The sequence below is a fragment of the Ambystoma mexicanum genome, chromosome 6q, assembly GCF_040938575.1.
Source record: "Ambystoma mexicanum isolate Mex_15411 chromosome 6q, UKY_AmexF1_1, whole genome shotgun sequence".
NCBI classification, from domain to species: domain Eukaryota; kingdom Metazoa; phylum Chordata; class Amphibia; order Caudata; family Ambystomatidae; genus Ambystoma; species Ambystoma mexicanum.
In genome coordinates, this window is record NC_090937.1 from 17785173 (window position 1) to 17798389 (window position 13217).

The 13217-nt window shown below is 42.7% G+C and overlaps 1 protein-coding gene across 2 annotated transcripts in view; it reads right to left on the reverse strand.

Annotated features, from left to right (window-relative positions):
• Positions 1–13217, reverse strand: part of FRMPD1 (FERM and PDZ domain containing 1) — a 1388071-nt gene that overhangs the window by 324497 nt on the left and 1050357 nt on the right. For both annotated transcript variants that reach the window (XM_069630382.1, XM_069630381.1), the window contains one exon: positions 6893–6985. In XM_069630382.1, the coding sequence (XP_069486483.1) occupies positions 6893–6985 (93 nt within the window). The remainder of the gene's footprint in view (positions 1–6892; positions 6986–13217) is intronic.

Here is a 13217-nt window from a genome sequence, read left to right on the forward strand (position 1 = left end):
AATGGTCTACCGAGGCGGAACAAGCTTTCCAGGATTTGAAGACTAAATTTATCTCTGCACCAATCTTAAAACACCCTCGCCCCGAACTCCCCTACATCGTGGAAACTGATGCTTCAAGCCTTGCCATGGGGGCAGTTCTATCACAAAAGGACCCGGTAACCAATCAGTTGCATCCCGTGGCATTTTGGTCCCGCAAATTCTCGCCTCCTGAAATCAATTACACGATTACTGACAAGGAACTTCTGGCTATCAAGTCTGCCTTTAAGGCTTGGCGGCATTATCTGCTGGGGGCTCGACACACCGTTACTGTGATTACGGATCACCGAAACCTGCAATATTTGAAGACCGCAAAAGCCCAATCCTCTAGACAACTCCGTTGGGCATTATTCTTTGCCGAGTTTGACTTCATAATTACCTATCGACCTGGTACAAAGAACGGTAAAGCCGATGCCCTTTCTCGGATGGGAGTGGAAGAACACTTGGTCAACCCTAAACCTGTACCAATCATTCCCGAACAAAGAATTCTGGGTGTAATCGCCACAGAATCCATAGAGGAAGTTAAGGATAAAGCCAGGCAACTTGTAACTCCAGCAGACATACAGAATTGGCATCTGCAGGGAAAGGACTTTGCAGTAAAGGACAACTTATTGTATTTCCAAGAACGATTATACCTACCCAGCACAGATTTACAGAAAAAAGTAATCTCTTGTTATCACGACTCTTTAATGGAAGGTCATCCCGGTATAACCAAGACCTCAGAAAAGATCAAGCGCTACTTCTGGTGGCCGTCTTGGAAAAAAGATATCAGAGACTTTATAATGTCCTGTGGAGTATGCGCCCAAAACAAGAGTCAAAAGGAAAGACCAGCAGGCCTCTTACGCCCTATTGACATCCCACCTCGCCCTTGGCATACGCTTTCTATGGACTTCATCACCGATCTACCTCCATGCTCCGGATACAATACGATTCTAGTAATCGTGGACTTATTCTCCAAGATGGCGCATTTCATTCCGCTCAAAGGCTTGCCAACAGCAGCAACTCTGGCCCGAGAATTTCTCGAAAACATCGTCCGACTGCGCGGTTTTCCTTCGGTTCTAATTTCGGATCGAGGTAGTCAATTTATTTCTCATTTTTGGCGAAGTTGCTGTCGGTCGGCTCAAATTGATGTGAGACTATCGACCAGTCACCACCCTCAGACCGACGGACAAACCGAGAGGACCAATCAAACTCTGGAACAGTATTTACGGTGCATGCTGCAACAAACTGAAAAAACTTGGAAAGATATCCTTTGGATAGCCGAGTATGCCTACAATAACTCTGTCCATTCGGGAACTGGGAAAACCCCGTTTTTTCTTTTGTACGGCAGTCACCCTCGAACCTCGGAGTTGGATCCCCTCCAAGATCTTGAAACACCAGCAGTAGACTACCTGCATTCTACAATCACCCAAGCCTTTAAGGAAGCTGTTTCTCACCTTCAACGGGCTAAAGAACAATACAAGAAAGGAGCAGATCAACATCGGAAGGAAGCCCCTCACTATCAAGTAGGGGATCAAGTCTGGTTATCCACCAAATATCTATCTCTAAAAGGGCCACGCACATTCAACCCAAGATACCTTGGTCCCTATTCCATCACTACCATAGTAAACCCAGTAGCGGTCAAGTTGGACTTGCCCCCGCACATGAAGATACATCCGGTCTTGCACGTCTCTCTATTAAAACCCGTGCAACCTCAAACCCGACTAACCAAATCTCCAAAACCTATCCTAGTGGATGGAGAACTCGAGTTTGAAGTCAAAAGCATTCTGGACTCCAAGATCTCCAAATCTAAACTATTCTACCTAATTGACTGGAAAGGATACGGCCCCCAAGAGAGATCCTGGGAACCTGCTGAATATGTCCACGCTCCTCGCCTAATCAAAAGTTTTCACCGAACATTTCCTGACAAGCCAAAACCCCCGGAGAAGCCCGGTTTGGGAGGGGCCTTGAGGGGGGGTACTGTCATGATCTCTGCTTCCAAAAGGTCAGGGTTTTCCCAACTCCCTTGGAAGCAGATCCATAACCCAGGTTCCGAGTGCCAACCAGTCCCAATTGGGACCTTTTGGACCCAGTCCTGGCGCCAGTGACACCAGGCTCATAAATATGCCCAGTCCCAGCGCTGGAGGCGCCGGGCTCATAATGCTTGGGTGGACTTACCTTCAGCAGACCATGCTGCTTACTTGCCTGCCAGTTGAGCCTCTGATCCTCTTCTGATTTTAGCAACTTTTTGACATCAAGAAAATGAATTCCCAACAGCTCTGGGTTGCTTTTGGCAATCAGCCTTGCCATTCCCAATGATTGCAGGCTACTCTGTGTGCAGCCCAATGGTGGTTTTAGACAGTGCCCTCCTGTGCTCACAACATAGGCAAAAATGGGTGGCAGCCTATTCTTAATGATTTCACTGTGCATTTTCTGGGGAGTTCTGGCCATCATGATGTTTTCAATGCCAGTAATGCACAATTGTTTTTGTGTTAGGGCTCGGTTACATGGGTAAAACATCCCACAACGCGGCAACCCCACATGGAATTGATCTAATATTCTACAATACTTTGCCCTATGGATCAATTGGTATGGGCTGGATTATTTCTCACCACAGTATAGTTATTTCCGCAATTGCGAGGAATTAGAGGTATGTTTTGATCCCATGTCTTATTTACATAATGAATGGATGTCAACATATATATATATATTTTTTACAACATGTGCATTTAAGTGACACATATTCCTTGTTTTCTGCATTCTAATTCAGTCATTCGCAGACCCTACAGGGTACCAGCTGGCAACCTCGCCAGACTGGTTAATCTTCTTAGCGTGTTCTTGCACGGTTAAGTGGCCATGGTTGTTGGCGGCCCTAGGAGGATATGGAGTAGGGCCATGTTATATTAGATGGGCTAAGATGCTATACAGCGAGCCGTTGGCCAGAGTTTGAACAGGTTCAGTGATATCCGAGAGATGGCAGCTGAGCAGAGGTACTAGGCAGGGGTGCCCCTGGTCCCTGATGCTTTAGATCTTATCCCTGGAGCCCTTAGCAATATACCTCAGGCAACAATATGACCCGATAGGTATTGAGATAGGAGGGGAATGACACTTAATATCCTTGTATGCAGATGATTTATTACTATATCTGACATACCCGGAAGAAAATCTCCAATATGTTTTGGATAGGTATGCCAGTCTGTCCGGCATAGCGGTGAACCCCCAGAAATCCTGCGTGTTCCCGCTGGGTGGCTATGTAGGAATCCCTGTAGAAAGGTTGCCGGTGTTACAGATACCAAGGGCAGTGAGCTCCTTCCGCTACCTTGGGATAGACGTCTATCACACGGCAGAGGAGGAACATAAGTGTAATACCGATATGGCCATTGGGAAAATTGGGAAATGCATGAGGTTTTGGGAGAAGTTGCCCTTAGCAATGATGGGACGAAGTGCAATGCTTAAAATGGTGGTTCTACCTAGGCTTTTACATTATTTTAGCAATATTCCATACATGATACCTAAGAAGTTTTTTGTTAAGCTGAACAGTATGTGCAGGGACTTCTTGTGGCATGGTACCCGGAATAGAGTGGCATTATGGAAGTTGCAGAACTTCTACGAAAAAGGCGGTATTAAACTGCCTAATTTTGAGGCTTACTATGTAGCGGCTCAGCTGCAATATGTGGCTAAGTGGCTCTCTGATGAAGAGACCCCGGAACATAGGTTGTTTGGGCGGAACTGTACTCCTTTTTACTTGCGGGAAATGATCTGGTTGGTTGGCTCGGAAATGAGGGAGCGGCCTGGAATGATGTGGTTGGGGTGGAATATGCGGCGTCGTGCTCGCCGGATGATGGGGGACCCTTTTCCGTGTGCCCCGCAGATACCGTTGGTTGCACTGGCAAAGGGAGATAAGCAGCTGAGGGTAATTATTAGGACCTATTGGGAATCAGTGGGATTGGTTACGTCGGGGGACATTTGGCAAGATGGGACTATTATGGATTTTGAAGGACTTGGGGAAGTAGCGGGATTACATATAGGCCAATATGTTACATATCATGGAATAGTGCAGAAGATTCGGAGTATGTGGCCTGAAACTATTTTGACAGAGGAACCAGATGCTACTGTTGGGGCAATATATGATATATCGGAGGGTGGGCACGAGATCTCTAGATTGTATGAGATGTTGATGACTAAGGTTGGGAAGGAATTGGTACATTTGAGATTGGAATGGGAAACGGAGATGGGAGTCCCGATGGAAGATGGGATATGGGAACGTGCTCTGAGATATCACAAGAAGGTGTCCAGGAATGCCAGGTTCAAACAAATACAGCTATATATAACGCACAGGGCATATATGACCCCTCTGAGAATATCAAAGTTCCCAGGCGTTGTGAGCCAGGCGTGTCCCAAGTGCAACACAGAGAACGCCGACATGATACACATGTTTTGGTCATGCCCGGTAATTGAATGCTTCTGGGGCGAAGTGGCACAAAAGCTAGCAAGGAAGGGGGTCACGCTCGTAATAGACACGGCCTGGGCCTGCTTGCTGGGAGGGTATGCCAGATCGCGAAAACTTAAACATGTTGGGAAATTGAAAGATTTGGCATATGTGCTTGCAAAACGAAGGATTGCTATGGGATGGAAGAAGTGTCATAAGCCACGAGTGGAGGTCTGGTGGAAAGACCTACAGAAATGGGCGGAGGCTGAAACAATGGTGTGGCAAGATACTAGTAACACGAGTGGGGATGAAGAATTGGGCTCCCTCATGGCATGGAAATTATTGATAGCTGAAATGTTTGGAGTAGTATCGGATCCAATAGAATCCGAGGGCAGCAAAACCCTGCCACACGGAGCAGATATTGAACGCGAGGAACAGACAGGCTCATAAAGAGGGGTGGGACTGGGAGAGCAGTGTCTAAATTTTAAATGTGCTTAATTGAATTGTCATAAATTGCACTGCATGTTTGGTTTGTATTGTTGTTTGGTTTGAATAAAATAATAAAAACATTTTAAAAAAAAATCTTCTTGCCGTGTTCTGAAAATAATCTTAAAGTACAACTTTCGAATCAGTTTCTTGAGCTAGTGCGCGCGGGCGCTCTGTTGTGCATTTTAATGGGAGTGCATATAAAGTGAAGGCGTTACTAATGATGTATTCTATATCTCTCTCTCATACCCCTCCCTTTATTTCTCTCTGGTATGTTATGTTTGTATATTTTAAAAACAAATATATGGTTTCATTTTGATTGTGGTGAAATGAACCTTCAACTGAAATTGGTTGTGAAATGAACCTTTAACTGAAATTGATACATAATGCTAATATTTTGCCAAATGTTGTGACTCGACCTCTGAACGCCTTGCTGTGCTTCTAGATGTATTACTGTTTGTTATCAATTATGGATTTCTGTTGCTATATTATTTTGCAATCAGCCTCTGAGGAAGAGCAATTGTGTGCTCGAAACATGTGTCAGGCTGGACATATTGGATCTTGATGAATACATTTACAATGCTGGAAGTTCATTTAACTCTAATTGACTTTGGCGCTGTGAGACTGTTTCTGTTACTCTAATATTTAAGTGTTACTTGGCAATAAAAAACAGAAATTGAACAAATTAGCTAAAGATTGAGTCCTGGCTAACTGAGATGTCCACCTTACTTTGCCTTGAACATATTATATCCCAACAGAGGGACCAGGGAAACAGCTAGTTGAATATTTGGACCCTGTTACTAGTGAATTGTAAATTGCCTTTGCAATTAAATGTATGGAAAGTTGTTTTATGTGTTACGGATACTGTGGTAATATGTTTAGTGTGTTAACCTATTTGATGTGTGTCCCTTTCTCTGGATGTTATAATTGATCCCTGCATAAACACATTATTTTTTAACTTTCAAAACGCAAACTACGTAATTATATTTTAATAAAATATTGCTTTTCTTTGTCATTTGTCGACTTGGTGTAATCATTTGCATACAATCGAATATAAACAATCGAAAACACGATTTTGGAAATTAAAACATTATAAGGAAGACCCAATTTAAAATATATAAAAATGAATTGTTTTGTTTTAAAGAAAGATTACATTGGAACAATGGCAGACCAGAAAGAAGCAAGTTCCCTTTCTTTAAGACATTTCTTTGAAAAACTTGTCATGTCAGTTCTATAGGAGCCTGCCCCAGCAGCAATATACTCTTCCACCCCTAAACAAATGAATTTATGTTTGGAACCTTAACTCGTGCAAATGATGCCGCAAAAAGAAGATTGGATCAACTTCCAAATCCCTGAGTTAATGAGAGGTAGTTTGACTGTCCCTGTGACAGGTTTCCATTCAAACTACATTGCACTATGTATTATTGTGTAAGAGTTCCGAGCCTCCACGGAATTAGTATCTTATCCCATATTTAAAAAAGGTATTCATTTTATCAATTGTGCTAGAATCCAATATGGCCAGAGTAGTGAGTCTCTTAATCAGGAAAGCCATAAAAAGTACATCAAAAAACAGATTTATGATGAATTGTTTCTAATCAGATTGTCTAATGAGAATGGTCCTTTTGGCATGCTATTCTGGACATTTTGGAACTTCTAAACTTCAGATTGAATATGTTTACTTTGAGCTACATTTACACTATTCCTCCTAAAGTGTTCCTGGAAGAGGTGCAGCCCCCCTGGCTTTAGCTCAGTAAATTATCCATTCTGCTGATACATTGAAATGAACAAATTGCGCTGGTTTAAGTTTGCATATCCCGGGCATGATTGCTAATCGTGGGAAAACGCCTACTCTAAAGGCTCACCATGACGATATTTCCAGCTGCTCCAGAGAGGGCGTGCTTGCCTTACCTGTATACTCCATGGACTCTAAGCAACTATTCGCCCCTGAAACGTTATACATACCAGCAGTGTTGCATTGAAGATTTTTCCACCGTAGGTTTTGAGCTCTCCAAGTATTTTCAGATAATTGAGCCGAACCTGGGCTGCAGATAGGGGCTGTTAGAAAAATGAAAGCACACGTTAGGTTACTAGCAAATCTGTTAGTATATCCGTTTCAGACATTCAAATAACCTCAGATTGGCATTTTGCAAATGATGCATTAGCATCTGATACACTTTTAATTATAAAATCAAGATTATAGGCGGCATCTAACCTGTAAAATAGCTGTGTCAGTGATCTGTGTGCCATCAGTAACTAGAGTTGGGGTAATCCAGGCCATTTATGGGGGAAGCCAATGCAGAGCTGAGCTGGACGTCTGGCTAGGCCCAAAGAGCCAAACCACGGCCAAGCCACTGGAAAAATGTGTATAACTTAGCCTAATATTGTGTAAAAAACAATACACATGTTGCATGTATCACCATAATATGCTATATAAAAGGCTATGTTTTTGTTATATGCAAATACAATTGGAGTAGAGGTTCTCCGACGACTGATTAACACACATCAATACCATTAACCACTTGCACGAAAAACATTCAAGCCCAATGGAACAAGGAATTCATGAACTTTGGCTCCCTCCTTCCATTAAACGGAGTGATATGCTCACTTACTGTACTTACTTTGATGTGAACCAATATAATTACCCTGCAAAACACCATCAACTACAATTACAGAGTTCAACCATGTGCCAGGCTTTGGGCTAGACTGAGACTCAGGAATGTTGGTCACAATGCAGTTTTTCGGGTACAGATGCACATTTCTCAGAATTATCTAAAAAATTGGATCTGAAAATTACCGATTTTCAGTGTATCTCTGTAGCTTTGTAATCCTGTTCAAGACTGTTGTGGAGACTCTGTCTATTCTAATACACTCTGGAGCTCATTTTGCTGCTGGAGTACCGTAAATAAAATGCGTAAAAGTTGTGCATAAGACTTCTATGCATTTTCATTTACTCTGTGTTTTATATGAGAAAAGGGGCGGAACGTAAGGTACGTTTTTGCCACCTCCTTGTCAATGCAAATGCTGGGGATTCTTATGAAGTCCGCTGGCTTTCTGGAAAAGCATACAGATGCCATTGAAATCCACTGTAAATGCTGCCTGCCATGCGTACATGGCAGTCAGCGATTACTTAATTTACATTGGAGGAATATTTGGTGGTCGGGCCATGTCTACTGTATCAGGGTTGCCTCGTAAAAAACGCACCAAAGAATTACAAAAGTAGTCAAAAACGAGTGTACGTCAATGCAAGAAGTGATGCAGTTTTATTCAGGGCCCCAGACGCAGCTGGGACAGCAAATTCGAACCGATTGCGGAACTGAACTGCATGAAGAGGTGCTGTCAAAGAAACGCCACTAAAGTCAAAACATTTATACAACGCAAGGTAATTAGTATTCGTGAACGTGCGGCATGAAAATATCTCACCACACTAAACTGATTGGACTTTGCACTTTGCATATATTGCGTTCAATAATTGGTTTAACAAATCTTTCCACACCTCCCTCAATTACAGCTTGTGACATCACAATCCACCCCCAATTCCCATGGCACAAAGTTAAGTCATTGAAACATCTGAGATGACCAGTGGCACTGCCCTGGTCTTCTCATCCTAATTCTAATGAGAATTGCTTTCCACAATGACAACGCCAGAGCCTCGAACCACGGACGTACTGGAACACAAATGTTGCATATCAGGGACATTCTAACCCTTTTCCCAAGGAAAGTGTTCTATGGGTCAATTTGAAACTTCTGTGGTTCTTTTCGCCACCATCAGCAAATTGTATTTCATGAATGATTTTGAATTATAAAATGGTCATGTATTACTTATTCGTTGGCGGAACCTTTGAGCTCTAGTCTGTGACCTCAACAAATAACAACCACAGTGTACTTCTCTCAGCGCTGGTCTGGCATTGCATACTCTAAATCACCAGCCACAGCAGCCTTTGCCCCACATAAAATGTTAACACACGTTTTCTGAAAAAGCAAGCTTTTAAGGCCAATTTAACGCAGTTCGTTCTGCCAATAAGTTTAATTATACTTACCTGTGTCCCTATATTTATGGATTTGTGTTATTAAGCATTTAATTTCACAGATATCAGAAAGAGCCCCCTCTCCTTTTACAGTGCTACTCTCGCAGCTAAATACATTCCTTCATACCATGCTGAACTTGTATTTTTATTACATTATTCCTCCCTTTTATTAATTAATTAATAACTACATCTTTTGGGCCTCTCGTTCCTTCCTAGCAACTTCAACTTGTCCTGAACTAAAAACCAAGGAGTGTTTTTCACATTGGGTCGCATACCTGCTTCTTGCTCTCCCACAGCACTGCGAGCGCTGCTCTTGCTGGGAAAGCTCTTTTGTTTCCAGCGCCCTGCTTCCTGGAGGAGGCGGGACCGATTGGCTGCACGTGACCAATCACGTGACCTTACTCGAGGATAAGAACTCGCTCGAGCCGACCTTGCGGTGTGTCCTGAACTAAAAACCAAGGAGTGTTTTTCACATTGGGTCGCATACCTGCTTCTTGCTCTCCCACAGCACTGCGAGCGCTGCTCTTGCTGGGAAAGCTCTTTTGTTTCCAGCGCCCTGCTTCCTGGAGGAGGCGGGACCGATTGGTTGCACGTGACCAATCACGTGACCTTACTCGAGGATAAGAACTCGCTCGAGCCGACCTTGCGGTGTGTCCTGAACTAAAAACCAAGGAGTGTTTTTCACATTGGGTCGCATACCTGCTTCTTGCTCTCCCACAGCACTGCGAGCGCTGCTCTTGCTGGGAAAGCTCTTTTGTTTCCAGCGCCCTGCTTCCTGGAGGAGGCGGGACCGATTGGCTGCACGTGACCAATCACGTGACCTTACTCGAGGATAAGAACTCGCTCGAGCCACCCTTGCGGCGTTAAGCCCGTGAGGGGTGAAGGGCGCCGACTGTTTAACGACTGTTAAGCGCTGGTGGCGCACACCCTGGAAAGGTTGCTGTTACTGCTGTCAGAGCGGTGATAGCGGATTGGGGTTTGTGGAGTAAGACTTATTTATTTTTATTCATTTTGTTGCATATATAATCACTTGGCTGCTAAACGTGCCGAATGAAAGGTATAACATACACGCTGACATCTGGGATGCCAGCTAATATTGTGATTACAAGAGCCTCTGTGAATCTTAAGCCTGCGACCCCTAAAGCCTCCCCCGTTACTATTCTTAAAAAAAAATTAGGAGGTGCAACTGCTGTGACTCCCGTGAGTAAGAACCCTACTAGTGATATACGAGGATTTTGTACGCTAAGGGGTGACTCAGATTTAACCTTTCCCACGTGTGTTGAAAAACAACCTTTGAGCCCGGTAAATATGGGTGGAGGGATAATCGCACCGCATGTGGGTTCTGTGAATTCAAATGTGTCGATTTCGGACACTATTATTGTAAATGAGATATGCTCTACTCAACGTGACCTCGAGAGAACTGAGGAGTGCCCTTTAATCGATTTAACCACACAAAATTCTGTAGCTGCATGTAGAAACAAACTAAATGATATTAATAAGGAAGTCACTAATGAGGGTGAGAATAAAGATATGCAGGAGGAGATTGAAAATATAACTGCTACAAATAAATCTAATTTGGACGACTCTATTAATGAGATTGTGGTAGATGACCCTGCCTTGTTGGAATCCCCAATTCTCAACGATAGAACCAAGGGCAATGATGGTAGTTTATATGGATCCCCAAGCCTTTTTGATCACCACACACAATACCCTAGAGATTTGACATCTTCTTTTGTCTATCCTACACCACGTGCACCACACAAAAAGATTGCTCCGAGTGTGGGAATCACAGATGGTAATGGTGGACAAACTGTACACGGCTCACTGGTGGAAATAACGCTGAATGCCATAAATATCTCGATTATGTCCCTTTTTAAATTGTTTGAGACCTTGGATGCAAAGATAAGTCGACAAGCTGTGCAGATTGAATTGATCACTCAGAACCTAGATAAAATATCTCGGTACATTGACTTGGATGATAATAAGTCACCAAAGTCAATGAAAGATATTAAAAATAAAGATTGTGCACAAATGTCATCCGATGTAAAGGGGAAGCACGAGGTGGAGAATGTGGTACCGACTTTACCTATTTTTGAGTCTATTATATGCCCTGTCACATCCAGTGACGATGAGGTGCATTGTAGCCCTTCTAGTAGCGGGATAGTGACTGTGGAAAGTTGTACCTCTGTTAAGGCGAATGCAGATAAAACTGCTGTAGATAACCGAGGGTATGACTTTGGTGTGTACAATATGTTTGACTCAAGAACCAATGTAAGATCCAAAGTTAACACTATAACTAAAAAGAAAACTAAAAACCAGAAGCAGGCCTTGCGACCTTTAAAGGCCGCTACTAATCAATTCCTGAAACGTTTACAAATTACTTCGAAAAGTAAAGAGGTGGGGGGAGGTGGTCTAAAAGTGAATCATACTAATTTAAGACAGGCTAGAGAACCGGTAGCTAGCCAATCTGTGAATGTTGTATCCCATAACGATTATGTTCCACTAGATGATCTAGTGGCTCTGCTTGCAAAAAAAGGTTCCGAGGATCAATTGCGGCTGCAACAAGCTGCTGGTAATATTACAAACCATGAAACATCTTGTACCCCACTGGTTAGTACTATAGTGATAAACCACACAAAGAATGATGCTATAACAAATACTATAAGTGCGAACCCTCCTCCAGTGAGAGAACCTTCACCAGATATACTAAAAGATATTAGAGAGACCATACAGAACTCGGTTGATGAGTATTTAAGATGGAAACAAGATCAGACCCCTGTGATAAACCCTGTAGTGGAGGGCCGCAAAGTGTCATTCAATAGTAAAACTACAGTGTATTCACCTGATACAATACAAAATATTGAGAGAAACTCGGAACAAAACCAACGACTTGAAATGGAACGGCTAAGTGGGGGAACAGGAAAGAAATTAAAACATGCCCTAGACCCGAAATTATATCACAGATTTATTCTGAAATGCCGCCCTGCTCCCCATATATCCTATGACTTAAACAGAACAAGTGTGTTGATGATATTTGAAGACATTGAAGAGTTAAGAGATATCTCTTCAACTGATATTCAACAAGTTGAATTTTTAAATGAGGAGAAGCTTGACGTTGTTCGATTGTGGATTTCATCCAACCTTGTCAGAAATATTATATGGCAAGCTAGGATGGAACTGTTCACAATGGGTTTTTTGCTAGCAGTTGATCCTACAATCTTATCGACTAATATGAACTATGAACAACTACAGGACCCAAATGACAATATGGCTGGTAGATCCCTAAATATATATCGCAAACAAAACCTACTAGATCAAAATGAGATGGTAGGAGACCGGGGGAAAAATGATTATAGACCGAGAGAGAAAAGATCATAATACAAGGAGTGGCGAGATGACATATTGACCCTGGTAAGTTGGAATACCTGTGGTCATGGCCATCTCTCTGCAAAAGATAGCAACGATCTTAATAACTATGATATAATAGCCCTACAAGAGACGTGGCTGGTGGATTGCCCGGTATGGAACAATCATGAAATAGCATTTTTGGCAGCCAGATCAAATAAGAAAGGACGTCCATCCTCTGGGTTACTAATTGCCATTAAAATGGGGAGGGGCCTGTCAATTAGGCCTTGGGCAACCCCGAATATATTCATGCAATTAGTTAAAATTCTCTACCCCGGAGGATGTTTGGCTCTAATTAATATCTATCGTAACCCAATGGGTATCTCGGATAAAATCTTCATCAAAGAACTGGAGAATTTCTTCAACTTGATTCTTATGACTTCTGAAATAACAAATGTCATTCTTGTGGGAGATCTGAATATGCAATGTCTGATAGACAAAAAATCACAAAAACGCTGCATAAATTAAATATGGGCGGATTTGATGTGTGAGCGTAACATGCTGATGCTTAACGGTGCGATACCTGGTGACACACCTGCTAGTGAGACGTGGCGTAGAGGACTTAGTAGCTCCACAATTGATTATATTTATACGGACAAAGCAATGTTTCAAAACATTGCTTCATTTAAAGTGTTAACACAGACTGTGAGCGATCATCATATGCTAACCTTGAAATGGAACTGCTACAAAGAACCATACAATTTAGAAAAAGAGCGGTATGCCACCAATTTGATAATAAATAATTCAAGAATAAGGTTTAGGTGGAACAAATCTACCTTGAATGAGTTGAATGAGGAGTTGCTGGGTGAACAGATGGGGAACAGCGGGGTAGAAGAACCATACAACGTCACACTCCA